This window comes from Dendrobates tinctorius, unplaced genomic scaffold, assembly GCF_039654945.1.
Source record: "Dendrobates tinctorius isolate UK_male_01 unplaced genomic scaffold, ASM3965494v1 ptg000011l, whole genome shotgun sequence".
Classification (NCBI taxonomy): Eukaryota; Metazoa; Chordata; class Amphibia; order Anura; family Dendrobatidae; genus Dendrobates; species Dendrobates tinctorius.
Genome location: NW_027361679.1, coordinates 73,928,140 through 73,946,679, shown reverse-complemented (window position 1 = coordinate 73,946,679; position 18,540 = coordinate 73,928,140). Strand labels below are relative to the sequence as shown.

Sequence of the window (18,540 nt, the reverse complement as noted above, 5' to 3'; positions counted from 1 at the left end):
TTAACTTCTATATAAGGGTCCTTTTAGTTCCATCACAGCGTTCGTAGTTTTGATGGGAAGAATAGTGCTGCATGCCAATCTGCAGCAGGTGTGAACAGGGTCTAATGACGTGGCTGTAATCTTAATGTTACTATAGCTACTATGTATAAGATACATTATCTGCATTCTGGCCACTGGTCCTCTATATTACAACAGGCAACAAGTGAGGAATGAATCACGCCTAGAAACAGATAAGGTTTGCTAGAAGCATGAAGAGCACACAGAGCTGCAGAACAGCTTTGTAACAGTCGCTCACATGACAATAGCTGCCAGGATAGGTGCTGGTGGGCTAGCCCACTCATGCCGGCCTCTATGCACCAATCAGCAGCTCAATAGAGGGGGTGTGTAAGAGGGTGGAGTCTCAGTGACCTTGTATTGGGTTAAAAGCATGAGAAGATTGAGCATGGAGAAGGTAACCATCGGTCACATTCTTTCTCTCTCTCTTTTTTTTTTTTTTTCCACTTGTCATTCATTCTGTCAGCCCTCCTAAACTCCTGTTGTGTTTCCTAAATTCAAACCATAAGGAGGATTATCATGGGAATTAGTGTGATTGGGTAACGAAGCAAAATTATGCATCGCGAAAACACTGACCTCACAAAAATGATAACTATAAAGTAGAGACTTTCCATTTAAATTTGTTCTCTGATTTCTATGGAATATAAAACTAGACTGATCAGGAATTTAGATCAGACAGTGATGATGATGTCTGTAAAAATCTGTGGCATTAATGGCGCTATATAAGTGAGTATAATAAATTGATTAAAAGGTCATCTCTTCCTTCCTTCCTTCTCTATTCTATTATTTAATTTATTTAACAATAGGTTTTCATTTATATTTGTATTGCTCATACTAGCACTAAAAATTAATTGTATATTAATAATAATAATAATAATAATTGTTAATAATTATAGTATCACTAATAATAATGACATTTGATTTTGTAATCCCCCCCCTCCACCACTATGAAAAAGTTATTACATGTTGATATACCCCCTGTCTAATAATAATAACCCTTGGTTTGCCGGTATGTTACGCACATCACTGACAGTTAAAAAGACTGGACTAATGCAGCTCCAGGTACAGTTTACCAAAAAAGTTAAAATGGTGAAATCTTCCAAATTAGCGGCGAATACCACAACTTTGTTAATACAAGTAATAAAAAACAGATTTCGAGTGACTGATTAGTTTGGCTGAAAAAAGTCCATTTCATACATGTAAGCGGGGTGAATGAATTTCTGCTGAGCAGGATGGCTCCGTGTGGCAATACACATCACACTAAACTTTCCTGAAGGAGCATGCATGAAGACTGCAGCACTTTCACAGTGACTTAAGATGCACTCAGCAGCGCCTTCTCCCTGCGAGCGCCATATGTTGGCATCCGTGAGCCAAGAATTCTGGCACATTCCTCGCTTTCTGAAAATACAATTAGGAAAGCGATGCAGTCCTCTGTACTGCCAGTCCAGAGGGGAATTAAGTGCATCCAGCCGAACCGCAGCACTCATCAACAAACTTCATATATTCCCAAACTGACAGAATGAATGTTAAGGAAAAATCTATATATTGGCAACACACATAGCTTTAGCTTTACATTCCGAGACTTTAAATTGTATCTGGATACATTGAAAAAGATCCAAACCTTCAATTTGGGTTCTATGCATGTAGCAAAAAAAAAAGTGACTAGCATAAGTAATTCCGACTTACTTGTAGTAGGAGGCGACTCAGTGGTGGCGAAGACTTTGCAGCAAGTCAACAGGCAGTGCATCCATACAAGCAGTGCAAGGGCTTCTCCACTTCTCATTGTTTTTTAAACCTTTGCCTTAAAAAAAAATAAATATATAACAGCGGTATTCTTTCTTGGTGACTAATTCGGTGCAGCCTTTTATTCAACTTTGAATAATGTTTCAATAACTACAGTGCATTGCCTGGAAAAAGGCTTTTCACTGGCAGGAGGAGTCAGGAACTGCTATTGGCAGCCGGCAGTCTCCTTATGTTATGAGAGATATGCAAATCATAACCAAACCCATCAGAAGGAGGGTCTCAGGGTGACTTCCAAGTATGTCTAAATAATAGTGACATGTACTATTGCAGGAGGGTGCACCAGCAGAACACCAGAGCCAAGGAGTAGAAAAGAGTATACTATGTACTTGTGTGCAGAAACATCTGAGTACACTCCTTATCTGAAATAACTGCATGCTAATAAATATGTATACTGCTCAAAAAAATAAAGGGAGCACTATAACAGAGGATGTGGTATATTAGTGCTCCCTTTATTTTTTTGAGCAATATATATATGTATGTATATATATATTTACATCTATACAGAGAGATGTATGTTTATATGTGTTTACATGTATTTATATATACGTGTGTATATATATATATATATATATATACACACACATAGGCAATATATATGTACATATATATATGTATACAAACATACTTACATCTATACAGAGAGGGGGAAAGGCATGTGAGTCTGTATATGTATATATATGCATATATACATGCATATATCAGTATATACACATAGACAATATATATACATTTATACACATAGGCATTAATAATGGATAGAGTTACTCTTGATGGATAGTAATATGAATAAATGTATTTATTAATATTTTCATTTTTTATGTTTTCTGTTTGCTTATTACTAGCGCTGTAAATGTATCGTGCTATCACCGTTATTAATACCACCACTAACAATAATCACAAGAATAAGAAAAGAAAGAGAAAAAGAAATAAAGAGAAAAGAAAGATATAGAGGGAAAGAAAGATAAATAGAACGAAAAATAAAAAATAGAAAGAAGGATAAAAAAAAATAAAGAAGGAAACATAACAAAAAAGAAAGATTTCAAATTATTCTCTTCTACAGTTGTCTTTTTACCATTTGTATATAAGTTTCTCACAATTTTTGACCAATCTCTATATGTGGCAACACTATTTTAGCATTTGCTCACCATCGTTTGTCTCCTGTAATAGATATTGACTTCAGATAACTCAACCTGCATGAAAATGACTGAGAGTAACCTGAAATCGTATAAAAAACCTCAGTGGAATGTTTCAGACAAGGTCATACGCTGCGACTTAAAGACCAAACTCTTTAAACAACAAAACCAGAGCTACTTATTTTAGTAGGAAAACTCTGTGAGATATCAAGAAGTCCATGAAATAGGTTCGTTGTTCGATCATTGTTTTAGAAAGATCTACGGTAAATGCAGAATAAAACAACTTTAATTTCAGCCCTTGTGGAAAAGCTACTGTATAACACATTCATTTCTTCAGTTCCATATTCTTTGCTGTTGTGGGACATATTACAACAGTATAACAGTGGCTCATGCTACCAATCTCTGATCTGTTGGTTATAGTTAACGTTGCTTTATTGAGAAATTATGGAAGTCGTCCAATTTATTTCGCAGTCCCAGGATCAGCCTGATGGAAGGATTTGTTATTGTAGCGTATAATAATTTAGGTTACTTAATATAAGAACTGGTAAAAAGAATGAGTCGGGATTTATCTTAAATTCCCAAAATGATGATAATTTCTTACATTATTATTAATATCATTTATTTTAAAGCGTCCTCCTTAATTTCAATATATAAAAAAGCAAATACAAATAAAAATGGCAAAGTGAATGACAGACTCGTAGAATGGGAGGACCCTGTAGTGGTGACTTACTATCTTACTATCACCATTGTATGTATTGTTTTGTGCTCAACTTCTACTTGCACATATTGCCTGCATCATATTTAATAGTCAGGTACATTTTACTTCATGGGGGCGTAAGAAAAAGCTGTGATTTATCTAGATACAGTCAGAAGCAAAAGCAGCGGGGGACATGTAGTCCCAAAGGTTCTGAAAACATTTCTGGCTTCAAAAGTGATGGATTATTTTAGGGGCAAACTTAGGAATTGGCACAGAGAGACTTCATACAACTATGAGTAGTCTGTAACCGTAACTATATATGCCTTTAATTATATATGGAATCCAGCAAAGAATATGTCATGTTAGTAAATAAAAATATTTCGGTAATTTAACACAATCTATAGAAATTATATTGAGGTACAGCATGCCGACAAGTCAGTACTATGTGTACCATCACACAGGCTACATGCTCAAAGATCTGACTTTCCAGCAGGGGCTAGCAACCTTTTCTGCACATTGTATTTTTAAAGCACCACTCCAGCATTGTTTTTTTAAGCACTGGAGTGGTGCTGTTAATGCAAGGCCCTGACCCCAGTCTTATTCTCATCTTCTGGCATCTTCTGGCATCTTCACCTTTTTTCTTGTAAAAACACAGTGTGAGGGACGAGGGAGACTCCATTTTGGATTTATTAATGCAGACCCAACATATTGTCCAGAGATCTTCCTCCACTCCTGAAGTGGCCACCACCCTTTTGGGAGAAGTACACAATTCCCCAAAAGAACAGAACTTTTCCCAAATGGCCAGGGAATTAAGGTACTGTCACACTTAGCGATGCACCAGCGATCCCGACCAGCGATATGACGCGCTCAGGATCGCTGGTACATCGCTAAGTGGTCGCTAGTGAGCTGCCACACAGGCAGATCTCACCAGCGACATCGCAGGGGTCGGGGGTCGCTACTTACCTGGCAGACGAGGCGATCCTGACGTCCTCCCACCCGCGGCCACACATCGCTCGTCGTCACAGCAGGAAGCCCAGCAGGAAGCTGACGACGAGAAACGGTCCAGGACGTTCTCGCGCGATCAGAGATAACCAGCTGGGGAGCCGGTCGGAGGTAAGTATCAGACATAGCGATATCGCTAGCGATATCGCTATAACGTCACAAAAACAAGTGACGTTATAGCGATATTGCTAGCGATATCGCTTAGTGTGACAGGCCCTTTAGAGTCCACGTGTTAATGAAGGCAAGAAGGGGGAGAGCTAGGACCCCCCGCTGTGTTTTGTGCAAGGCAGCCAGCATCAGACACTTGGGCACCGACACCCAGAGATGAAATACAAGTGAACCGTGCATCTCAGGAGAAAGTCCAATATACCATCAGAACCCTGGGAGCCCTTCGCATGCACCCCTGTGTCTCATATTTCTCTAGCTGTACTGGATACCGAGTTACTGAGACTGGCTCTCGAGAACCACTTAGCTGACCCAAGTTTGGACTCTCCAGATAGGTCCAGCTCCAACAAACCCATTGAGATGTCAGTCGTCTCGTTTAGACCTCCCGCTAGGAAGTTATGACCCATCCTAGATATTGAGAATTATTTCAGCTAGGAGGTCAAGGGAGGTGAGTTCAGTTCAACCCAGATGAGCAGGGGAAAAAATGGAAGGGGGCGAGCAAGGGGATAAAAGCTAGCTACACACATTTAGCCTTGTATTCGTTCTGCCATGGAAGCCACGTCACGTGTAGAGGTGGACCAGAAACTAAGAAGGTGCCTGTGGATATGAGAGCTTTCCTTCATCCACAAGTCATAAGAACGGTAACAAAACACATAAAGCTAACTGCTATCCCCAACCTATACCCTTCTTCTATTTGAACCTCTGGCTGTAATTTCTGTATATTGCTCTATATATATTTTTTTAGTATGCAGTGACCCCTGTATGTGCTTCTCAAAATATGCTTGTGGGCTTTTTTCTTGATTGTGGTGGTGAAACAGTGACCGGCATGATTGTAAGTGGCCAGTATGTGTCACAGAGGTCCTCTGCGCTGTAAGCCCAAAAATGATGTTGTTGTGCTGGGACTTGTAGTCCATGAGTTTATTTATTTTTTAGAGTGCAAGGTCCTGAAAGGCCTGTGTGTTGGAAGCTGATAACTTCATGAAGAGCACATGGTGAAGCCTTGGACCTGGAGGCCGGTGTGTTGGGAAGTCCTGGCCTAGGATCGGAGCCCTGAATAGCACCTGGTGAGGCCATGTGTGTGCAGAGTCTGTGACGGCCCTGCGCTGGGAGAGAGAACTGACAAGGAGTCTGCATTTGGAGCAGGAACTCCTGTAAGGTACCTCCACAGACTGTTGGTGCTTGTAAACTTCTATGAACGTTAATAAAGTGTTTGGCATACGGTCGCCCATGGTCACTGGACAGAGAGGTCCAGCGACTCTAGGGACTGCAAGTTAAAGCCATACATTGAAATATTATGGACGGTGGTAGGCCTGTGATGTGCAACAGGGCCTACCGTGTGATTTATGCTGGGAAAAATAAACCGATATAGACTGTTTTTTGTGCAAAACCGTGCCTGTCTACATTAATCCCGTGCCAAGCGAGTGTCCCCCAACACACTCGGTAGGCACAATGATGCATTTGGTGTGAGACTGCGGACAACAGTACAGAAAGCACGTGTGGAGGTGATTGCTGTGGCTCGGCAGGGTCATGAAGTTTTTTTCCAAGACAGCTTGCTGTGGATCGGCGGGTTCATGAAGATTGCAAGCATCTGGCTGTAACTCGGTGGGGTTACAAAGTTTGCTGTTGATAGGTGGGTCTATGAAGTCGGTGCAGCAGAAGCGTGCAGGGCTTTGTTGTAGCAGGAGCTGCAGTTACAGTTGCAGCAAGAGATTCTGCAGCAGCAGGAGCTGCAGTGACAGCAGCAGCTTGTGATCAGCAGCCAGAGATTCTGCCAGTTTTGTGGCTACAGCAAGAGCTGAGGCGCTGCCAGCAGAAGCTGGTGAGGTGTCATAAGAGGACATCAGAGGTCCAGAACGTACAACCTCTTAAAGGGCCAGTAAAAGTCCAAGAGACATATGTGTACTGTGTGAACTCAGACCTGAGAGTACCGTGGGGAGTCCACGGGGTGTAACCCAGAGTAGGGAAGTATCCAAAAAGAGGGCGGTAACCCAAACCGGCATGGTTGCCCAAAAGGGGTGGAGTCCCGGGAATGGTAGTTACCCAAAAGGGGGCAGAACATCCCAAAGTTAAAAGGGTGGTGCAGACAGACTGTTGCCAGGGGCAGGTGTACTATGTGTGTCTAGTCTGCTATATGAACTACCCACCCAGCAAGAGGCTACGTGGGGGTGCCCTGCAAATGAGCGCAGAGGATGTACAGTATTTGGACTGGTCAATTCTGGTAGCTCATTGACCCTAGTGAGGGCTGTGCCCAATAAATTTATACTGTCCAGAAGGAAGATCCAGGTCACCTGCATCCATGGTTGCACTAGACTATTCAGTAGCCTTGGTGATCCTCGAGATGGTCAGGGACATTAAAGGCCATGAGGTCGCTATAGTCCCAAACTTAGCCCGTCCAGTGATAGTAGGCCGGGACTCTAGGCTGTTCTCAGACTTACGGGAGGGTGGAGCTCCTCTACATCAGGAGGATGGAGGCCTCTCTACTAATGGGGTGGTGTATATTAAGGCAGTAACACCTCCCAAAATGGATGGGTCAGACGTAGGGGTGACCAGAGGAAGGGATGCGGCTGCCCAACTTACTGACCTGAGGTCCCCTGAAGTATACGACAGCATGGCTGATACTGATGTAGTAGTTAAACAGAGTGGAGCTGAAACCCAGATAGAGAGTATCTTGAGGGTTCACCATACTGTGAGGTGTGACACAGACTCCGGGGATGACTGTGACTATAAGGAAGAAAGGGAGGACAGTAAGGAAGGACCCTGTAATGAGGGCAAGTCCTCTCGACGCCGGAGACATAAGGGGTGCAAAGAGGCTGACCAAAGTGCACCCTGTGAAGACATGAATAAAGGAAAAACAGTGATGTGTGCTGTTAGTGAAGATGTGAGTACTCTTCCAGATACTGAAGAGTTCAGGAACGAAGGTGACGTGTCATTGCCAGTAGCAACCGCTAGAGTTGAGTACGATGTTGTGCTGTCAGAATCACTGACACAGGTAAACGACAGTGCTCCTCAAAGTGAAGGCTCCAGAGAACCTGTTGCTGAAGAGCTGGAGAGTGGGGAGCTCTCTGAAGTTATAGAGTCGAGAGGTACCTGAGGGTGACCGGGCAGAGCCTCAAGGAAGGTTGAAGGGGTCAGATCTGGAAGTCACCAACTCTGCGCTGCTGGCTCGAGTGCATCACCTGGAGTCCTAGCTCTCAGCAGTCAAGGCCCGGCTTGGAGAGAAGGAACACAGAGTGGATGATCTGGAAAAGGAAGTCTCTGAGCTCAGCGGTCACCTGTCAATGTGGCAAAGCGTGAATAAGGCCTTAAGAGAAGATGTGGAAGTGCTCAGAGAAGCAGTAAGAGGTCTTCGGCAGGAGGATAACTTGGTAGTCGAAGGCTGACAGCGGTAGTGCCCGAGTGGTAACGAGGCGGAGCTGCAAATGCCCATCTTGGCAAGGGGTCTTGAAGAGTGTAAAACTGAGAAAGAGTGTGCACTAAGAGCGGAACAAGGCAATCACCCGGTTGTGACAAATGTCTTGATGGAAAGGACCGCGGCAAAACGAGAACCGTTCATCCATGAAGAGAGTGAGGCCTCACTCAACAGGTGCGTAATAGACCCAAAGACGTACGAGAAGCTTGTGCCAGTCAGGGTGTGAATGAGGCCTTTAAAAAGACAGTAGAAGCATGTAGTGTGAACTGGGCACCAGAGATGAACCAGGTGGCGATGCTGTCGACTAGGGAAGTCACAGAAAAGCAGGTGGCTGTCCTGAGGGATATGCACCTACAGTGCCTCCGCACGAAACAGATGATCCTGTTGAGGAATAAGGAAGCCGCTCGATGACTGGAACTTGCGTGAGAAGCTCAAAATCGGCTCAGCTTTGTGGAAGACATCGTTCTGGTTCCCAGAAATTTGGTGGGGAAAGTCATCGGAAGACTTGGGAAAGTGATGCAGGAGATTGTGAACAGATCTGGTGTAAAGAGATTGAAGATTCCGGCTGATGACGAGGCCCAGGTCGTGGGTGAAGATGGGATGGTTACATTCCTTGTTGTCAGATCCATGAAGAGTTTTGGGAATATCCGGATGCTCCTGGAGTATCGAGTGGAGTACCTAAAAGAAATCAAGCAGCTAAGGCTTGAAAGAGAGCAGATCAATAAAGAGCTGCAGGAAATGGGAAACAGATGGCTGCCACCTTCATCTCACAGGATAGAGAGGGAAGAGGTTCGCTAAAGACTGAAGGTCCTCAAGCTGAAGCTAACAGAGGACATAGAGACATATGGAAGAACTGCTCTCTGGGCAATAAAGACCATAGGAGAAATGGCCAGCAGAGAGGTTACAGAAAGAGACCTGATGAAAGAGGTAGAAGTAGTGTCGACTCAATTAGCTCAGGGCTGAGTGATTTAGGCGGGAGACCCGGTAGTGGCCATAGTGACAAAGGGGCAGACTCATATCAACCAGTAGGGTCGACTGGATGTGGGGCTCATGACCGCAACAACTGTGGGAGTTGGCCATGGAGAGAAAGGTCACGTGAAGGGTCACTCTTGGGAAGTGTGGTGACTACAAAGGGTCTGGTGACACAGACAGATGGTGACTCAAGAGCTGAAGCCCAAGGCCGAGATAGTAACCGCTTTGGGTGGGGAGGCCTAACAAAAGTATGATGCTGAATGATGCCCAAAATAGACTGAGGCAGTTCTCTCGACTTGTAGAGCAAGGTGACATGGGTACCCGGTCGCGAGACCTGGTGTGTGACAAATGTTCAACTCCACAAGTTTGAACAGAGGGGGGGACTATGTGATGCAGTGACCCCTGTTACAGCTAGGGGTGCTCTATGTGATCCTCAGGATAAGCATGTGGGCGTTTCCTTGACTCTGGTGGTGAAACAGTGACCGGCATGATTGTAAGTTGCCGGTATGTGTCGCAAAGGTCCTCTGTGCTGTAAACCCAAAAATGATGTTGTTGTGCTGGGACTTGTAGTTGTGATGTTCAACAGGACCTACTGTGTGCTTTATGCTGGGTAAAATAAACAGACTGTCTTATGTGCAAAACCGTGCCTGTCTACGTTAATCCAGTGCCAAGCGAGTGTCCCCCACACTCAGTAGGTGCAACGCTATGTGTGTATGCATGCAGTATATTGTGTGTAAATATACTGCGTTTGTGTGTATATATACTTTGAAATAAGTATCAAACATGTCACCTTTTTTTTAAGTAACGTATTTTTCGGACTATAAAACGCACCATTTTCCTCCAAAATGTGGAGGAAAATGGGGTGTGTATCTTATAGTCCTAATGTATCGGCTCTGGCTGTGGTGGGGAGGTGGGGGAGCGGCATCGGCAGAGCAGCGGGTCACAGAGGCAGGAGCCGGCTGCTGCGGCTAAAGAGAAATAAATATTCACTGCATTCCATGGGCAATGAATATTCATTTCTCTTTAGCATCCTGGTATGCATGGCCCCATCCTTATTCTGGTATGATTGGCCCCGACCGCCCATGGGCATGGAATGCGGTGAATATTAATTTCTTTTAAGTAGTGGCACATATGACTGCCGGCAGCTGCAGGAAGGCTCCTGCTGACACTGTGCGCACTACTGAAGAGCAACGAATACTCACTGCTCTGCGCGCAAACAGTCCCAGCGTGCAGAGTAGTGAATATTCCATCAACTGCCCTTCGGCTTGCAAGCAACACATGACGACCCTGCCATGCGCTGCTTACAAGCATTAAGCAGCTGCTGGCATCGGAACAAGATGCTGTGAGGGAGTGCTGGGAAGGTAAGTGTAATGTATTTTTTTTTAATCTTTTCTGATGGGGCCATGCATACCAAGATGGAGGTGGGGGCACTCATACAAGAATAATGATGGGGCCTTGCAAACCAGGATAGGGATAAGGAGCCATGCATGCAAAGATGAGATGGGGACCCTGCATACCAGGATAGGGATGAGGGCAATCATTTCTGCCAGGATAAGGATGAGGGGGACCATTCCTACCAGGATAGGGATGAGGGGGCAATGCCTACCATCCTGGAGATAAAGGGGCTATGCCTACCAGGCTAGGGATGAGGGCTATGAATACCAGGATAGTTATAAGGGAACCATGCACACCAGGAAAGAGTTGAGGGAGCCATGCATACCAGGGTAAGGATGTGGGGGACCATACATACTAGGGTACTGATGAGGGGGCCATGTGTATCAGGATGGGGATGAGGGGAATATATTTACCAGGATAGGGGATATTAAGTACAGAATTGACCACATTTTTTGCTTCAATTTTTTTTCCTGATTTCCTCCTCTAAAACCTAGGTGCGTCTTAGGGTCCAGTGCATCTTATTGTCCGAAAAATACAGTAAATACACTTCTAAAGGTGCTTTTAATGTTTAATTATCACCAGATGTTGGTAACAAACCATCCAATCCACAAAGGCAAAGAAATCAAACCATAGATGTCCATAAATTAAATTATGTGTAATAATGAGAACTGACAGTGAAAAAGTATTGAACACGCTTACTGAAATGTATGTAATATTTCTTATAAAAGGCTTTGCTGTTGATGACAGTCTCAAGACACCTCCTGTATGAAGAAACTAGTCACATGCATTGCTCAGATTTTAGCCCATTCTTCCACACAAACATTCTTTCATTCCTGAAGATTCCGTGGGGTCCTTCTATGAACTCAGAGCTTTAGTTCCTTCCTTAAATTTTCTCTGGTCCTCTTTATATTACATGCTCTATTCAAGGTTCTCTTCCTTATATTTACTTTAGATATATTCATCTTCGCTTTATTCTCTACTATAGATTTTCACATTCATTTGAAATTTACTATTCAAGTTGGATTTGTCTGGCTTTTTATAACTTTATTAAAATATTGGACATTCGTATCAATTATAACAATGTTATATTTTTGTGTTAAGATTATTGAAACGTCGCCGGTGCCACCCCTATGACTGAAGCAGGTACAGACTGGGTCTGAAATTCAGGCCTGGCATTTGAAATCACAGATGCCCTGTCTCCAAGCACCAGATGAGGATATATTCCTAATACCCTGGATGGAGGAAAGGAAGATTTACTACAAGACTAATATTTCTAATGATACCCGTGGCCTGCTGGGCTAAGTGACAGTCAGCGACTTTGTGCTCCATCACAACTCTTAACAGTATGGCTGTCCTGAGAACACCGATTCTGTTAACAACGTAGCAGACAAGGCAGTCCATGACCAGGCAGGCCCTTCTGGCATTTGCCAGAATTGCCAGATGGCCAGTCCGGCCCAGAACTGAAGAACAGAGCCTGCAGGGGAGAATAAAATTCATCTGTTCATGTGGCAGCAGCATGATGTCAGAAAGCTATTAATCTGCAGATTAACTCCATATCTGCAGGTTAACAGCATTTTTTGCATAACAGGTTTCTTTTAAGTAAAAAAAATGTCAATTTCAGAAAACAAATCTCACAAATGGAATTAATTTGAACTTTCTTTGTGTTATTGTAGTCAATGGCTCTATCGGGGATTTGTCTGAATCCCGTTTTTTAGGGGGATTCAGGTTGAACCCCCAAATGCACTGCAGAAATACTGCATGAAAAGGGTATTACAGTATATACTATTGTTTGGAATAGTGCAGTCTCCTATACTATTACAGTCTGTCCCAGTACACCAGCCAGACATAGACACAGACCAGAAGACACTTTGTTTTATTTTTCAGTCCGTTGCATGTCAATTCTTTCAGGACTTTTCAAATGTATGAGAAGCTAGCGAAAATGCTGCAAAAAGACTTGTAGGACACATATAAAACATGCTTACTGTGTGCAAAAGTTTTTCTTAACAATACTCTGTTTTTTGATGCATAACAATCCACAGCAAAAATGGGACGTGTGAACCTAAACTACAGGGGGTTTCTGAATATGCAAAACAAAGTAGCATAGAAATAATAAATCCCCCACAGCCTATGGCAGTCTTGGCACTTGGCTGCAGTGATCTTATACAGTAGATGCAAAGTGAATAAAGACTTGGACTGACCAATGGAGAGTTGCAATGGAGGCCAGAGGGGATATAGCAGGGTTGCTTGAGGAACATATGGGATATTTTTTTTAATAAAGTTTTATTCTGCTGTCTGTTAGGTTGTATGTACAAAAAGACAATTCTGCTAATATTTTTTGCAATTTGACTATTAGTGTTGCAGTTGAAATATTTCAGGATTGGAGGCCCACTTGAGTTTTGCCCAGTGCCCCAATTTGTCTAAGACCGACCCTGGTTGCACACATGAATAAGCCATTGGTCAGGATGGTTGAAGTCGTGCATGAAATTTAGCAAGCTATTATTCCATGCACTATCCATTTATAAAGATCAAAAATACTCTTTAAAAAACTCTGAAAAATGAAATATTCAGTGTTCACCAATACAAAAGATAAGGACAAATATAAACTTTAAAGTTCATCATTTTCTCTATTTTCTCTGGAGACTTTCAGTTTGTATTGTCAAGAGCCAGTCTATGCGATGACACATGCGATATGAATTTTTAAGCGAAACTGGGTTCTTCTGATATCTCTGTATTTTCCACGAAGGAATAAGTGTACTGTCAGTATAATTTATTCAGAACCAGTAATAATAATCATTATCTCCCAGCACAGTGCATAAATCCATATCAAATGTGCTTCTAAAGTGTATGGCATCATGGCTGCCATGTTTGAGGAGGAAGATCCCAGCAACGATAACAATTCTTTTCAGTTTTTCCCATTATTAACTGACGTTACATAACAGGAAGTTAGGGGACAAGTACAAAATGTTGATTTCATTTTTTGATATGGGCTTACACAATATGCTTGCGGTCATATTTTTTCCATTTCCTGTCTATATTTGTTGCTTGGCATAAATGTAGGTCAGATGGAATCAAGGATAGAGATCGCCAGGCTCTAGAAGTAACACAGCAACTGTGTACTTGGACTCTACAAAAGGCAGCACACAGAGTAATATTCATGAAAAGAACATGTTCTTCTGTCCCCGATTTCCTTATTTTCTTATGACAAATATTTTCCATTTTCTCATGTCAACACATCTGATTGCCACTGGCAGAACTGATTAGAGACATAGCCTCTGAGACATGAATATACCCTAATATCACTTTTTGCAAATATTTTATTATATCTTTTCATGTTACTACACTGACAATGTCATTTTGATACAATGTAAAGTAGTCAGTGTTGCCTCTAGATAACTCAACACACATCCATTAATGTCTAAACCACTGGCAACAAACGTGAGTACACCTATAAGTGAAAATGGCCAAATTGTACCTAAAATATTTTGGTTGGCCTCCACTAACTTTAAGCACTGCCTTAACTCTGTTGGGCATGGAGTTCACTATAGCTTCACAGGTTGCCACTGGAATCTTCTTCCACTCCTCCATGATGACATCATGGTGGATGTTGGAGACCTTGCACTATTCCACCTTCCATTTGAGGATGCCCTACAGATGCTCAGTAGGGTTTTGGTCTGGAGACATGCTTGGCCAGTCCAGCTTCTTTACCCTCAGTTTTTTAGCAAGGCAGTGGTCTTCTTGGAGGTGTGTTTGGGGTCATTATCATGTGGAATACTGCCCTGTGGCCTAGTTTCGATGGGAAGGATCATGCTCTGCTTCAGTATGTCACAGTACATGTTGGAATTCATGGTCATGGTGCTCAATGAATGGTAGCTCCCAACAGCCAGCAGCATTCATGTAGCCCTAAACCATGACACTCCCACCACCATGTTTGACTGTAAGCAAGACATACTTGCCTTTGTACTCCTCACCTGATTGCCGCCACATATGCTTGACACTATCTGAGCCAAATCCAAATAAGTTTATCTTGGTCACATCAGACCATAGGACATGGTTACAGTAATCCACGTTCTTAGTTTGCTTGTCTTCAGCAAAGTGTTTGCAGGATTTCTTGAGCATCATCTTTAGAAGAGGCTTCTTTCTGAGACAACAGCCATGCAGACCAATTTGATGCAGTGTGCCGCGTATGGCCTGAGCACTGACAGGCTGACCCTCTATCCCTTTAACCTCTGCAGCAATGCTGGCAGCGCTCATACATTTATTTTGAAAAGATAATCTCTGGATATAATGCTGAGCACGTGCACTCAACTTCTTTGGTTGACCATGGAGATGAAAAAAGCTTAAATGTGGTAATACCAATAGTCGATTTTAAACCTAGATCTCACCAAAAAGTAATATGATGTACAGCATAGATGAGAATTAAAATATAACTTTTAATTTAACATAAAGGCTGTGTGCCACGTTGCGTTTTTTAGCCTTTCCGCTGCGTTTTTGCGGCCGCGGAAACGCTTAAAAAATGCATCCCCATGCAATCCTATGGGATTCCGCAGTTGCTGTGTCAATGCTGTGGATTTTACCGCTGCGGAACCGCATAGCAGTAAAATCCGCAGCATGTCCATTATTTCTGCGGAATCGCAGCGATTCCGCCGCCATAGGATTGCATTGAAACGCTCACTTTATGCATGTGGCTATGCCCACCATGCGTAAAGTGAGCACTTCATGTGCGGATGGTACCCAGGGTCTGGAGGAGAGGAGACTCTCCTCCATGCCCTGGGTACTATATCCCTGTAAAAAAGAGAATTAAAATAAAAAATAGGGATATACTCACCTTCTGTCGGCCCCCGGACTCCCTCCCGCTCATCATTGTCGCTGGTGGCAAGTTCCGTTCACAGGGATGCCTTGCAACAATGACCTCTGAGGTCATTCACGCAATGCATCCCTGGGAACGGAACTTGCCGCCAGTGCCAATGAGGGCTCCGGGGTCCGACAGAAGGTAAGTATATCCAGATTTTTTTATTTTTTTTATTATTTTTAACATTCTGTCTTTCACTATTGATGCTGCATAGGCAGCATCAATAGTAAAAAGTTGGTCACACTTGTCAAGCACTATGCTTGACAAGTGTAACCAACCTGTCAATCACTTTTCTAAGCGATGCTTCAAATCGCTTGGAAAGCGCTAGCGTTCTGCAAGCTAAAAATGCAAATTCTGCATGCGTTTTACCCACGGCGGTGAGTTGTGGAAATGCTGTGTACATTTCCGCAGCATTTCTGCAACGTGGGCACTTAGCCTAAAAGTAACAGAAGAAATGTGTCACCCAAAGTGGAACAAATAGCAAGGGATTGTTTCAGTCAGTAAAGTCAATGTCATAACAGACAAGAAACAATAACCCCCTAAAAACTGATTTCTTTTGTAGTAGCTATAGTAAAATTCATATAACCCAGGATATAATGTCTGGGATATACAGTTGTGGCCAAAAGTATTGACACCCCTGCAATTCTGTCAGATAATACTCAGTTTCTTCCTGAAAATGATTGCAAACACAAATTCTTTGGTATTATCTTCATTTAATTTGTCTTAAATGAGAAAACACAAAAAGAATTGTCCTAAAGCCAAATTGGATATAATTCCACACCAAACATAAAAAAGACGGTGGACAAAAGTATTGGCACTGGTCGAAAAATCATGTGATGCTTCTCTAATTTGTGTAATTAACAGCACCTGTAACTTACCTGTGGCACCTAACAGGTGTTGGCAATAACTAAATCACACTTGCAGCCAGTTGACATGGATTAAAGTTGACTCAACCTGTGTCCTGTGTCCTTGTGCGTACCACATTGAGCATGGAGAAAAGAAAGAAGACCAAAGAACTGTCTGAGGACTTGAGAAACCAAATTGTGAGGAAACATGAGCAATCTCAAGGCTACAAGTCCATCTCCAAAGACCTGAATGTTCCTGTGTCTACCGTGCGCAGTGTCATCAAGAAGTTTAAAGCCCATGGCACTGTGGCTAACCTCCCTAGATGTGGATGGAAAAGAAAAATTGACAAGAGATTTCAACGCAAGATTGTGCGGATGTTGTATAAAGAACCTCGACTAACATCCAGACAAGTTCAAGCTGCCCTGCAGTCCGAGGGTACAACAATGTCAACCCGTACTATCCGTCGGCGTCTGATTGAAAAGGGACTGTATGGTAGGAGACCCAGGAAGACCCCACTTCTTACCCCGAGACATGAAAAAGCCAGGCTGGAGTTTGCTAAAACTTACCTGAAAAAGCCTAAAACGTTTTGGAAGAATGTTCTGTGGTCAGATGAGACAAAAGTAGAGCTTTTTGGGCAAAGGCATCAACATAGAGTGTACAGGAGAAAAAAAGAGGCATTCAAAGAAAAGAACACGGTCCCTACAGTCAAACATGGCGGAGGTTCCCTGATGTTTTGGGGTTGCTTTCCTGCCTCTGGCACTGGACTGCTTGACCATGTGCATGGCATTATGAAGTCTGAAGACTACCAACAAATTTTGCAGCATAATGTAGGACCCAGTGTGAGAAAGCTGGGTCTCCCTCAGAGGTCATGGGTCTTCCAGCAGGACAATGACCCAAAACACACTTCAAAAAGCACTAGAAAATGGTTTGAGAGAAAGCACTGGAGACTTCTAAGGTGGCCAGCAATGAGTCCAGACCTGAATCCCATAGAACACCTGTGGAGAGATCTAAAAATGACAGTTTGGAGAAGGCACCCTTCAAATATCAGAGACCTGGAGCAGGTTGCCAAAGAAGAATGGTCTAAAATTCCAGCAGAGCATTTTAAGAAACTCATTAATGGTTACCGGAAGCGGTTGGCCACAGTTATTTTGGCTAAAGGTTGTGCAACCACGTATTAGGCTGAGGGTGCCAATACTTTTGTCTGGCCCATTTTTGGAGTTTTGTGTGAAATGATCAATGTTTTGCTTTTTGCTTCATTCTCTTTTGTGTTTTTTCATTTAAGACAAATTAAATGAAGATAATAATACCAAAGAATTTGTGTTTGCAATCATTTTCAGGAAGAAACTGAGTGTTATCTGACAGAATTGCAGGGGTGTCAATACTTTTGGCCACAACTGTAACTATAAATGGAAACCAACCATTAAATAGTATAACACTGTTACCCTAGCTGCATATATCTAGCACAATTAATATCACCAACAATATTGGTTAGTGAAATATGCAGTTTGTGAGACTGAACTGTAGAATAAAGTAACAATCTCACCAAATCAAATGACTGGGCCCAGGAGGAGAATATGGTCCTGGATCCCAGAGAATTCATCAGGCAACTCATGGGAAAGAAAACCAAGAAAAATGGAGTACAGAAAAACAACCACAAAGGAATAAAAATACAAGAAATTTTATTCAACAAGAATACATAGATGAAAATCAAATATAAGTCATACAAAATAGTAATATGAGGGGAACAGGTATGGAAACATGCTGATACAGCGGGGAGAGAAAACTGGGCACAAAGGTAACCACAAGTAAGCTAAAAGGGCACGCATAATAGGAGAAATAAATATCAAATCAGTGATTGTGGTGGTTTTTCTGTACTCCATTTTTCTTGGTTTTCATTTTCCTAGGAGTATTCCATCACTCACTATTGTTTTTTGTATTAATGTATTTACTTTGGGAGCTAGTTTTTTTCCTCTCTCGGCCTTGGTGGTGCAAATTGCTTTTTTTCTTACTTTTGTCTTAACTCATGGGAAAGACAATACCCTGTCCATCCCTATGGGGCTAGCAGTAATCTATCCCCAAAACTCTCACCCGACAAGGGCAATCCACAGCTACCCCTGTGCTAAATATGCCCTGCACTCTCATAAGTTGTCCCATGAGGGACATTTATATCATTTATATATGCAGCCTGGGTAACAGTGTGGTACTAATTAATGGT

General features: G+C 42.7%; 1 protein-coding gene across 1 annotated transcript in view; it reads right to left on the bottom strand.

Annotated features, from left to right (window-relative positions):
* Positions 1-2,008, bottom strand: part of LPL (lipoprotein lipase) — a 32,258-nt gene extending 30,250 nt beyond the window's left edge. The window contains exon 1 of the mRNA XM_073543359.1: positions 1,741-2,008. Coding sequence (XP_073399460.1) covers positions 1,741-1,837 — 97 coding nt within the window. The 5' untranslated portion in view covers positions 1,838-2,008. The remainder of the gene's footprint in view (positions 1-1,740) is intronic.
* Between the last annotated feature and the right edge of the window lie 16,532 nt (positions 2,009-18,540).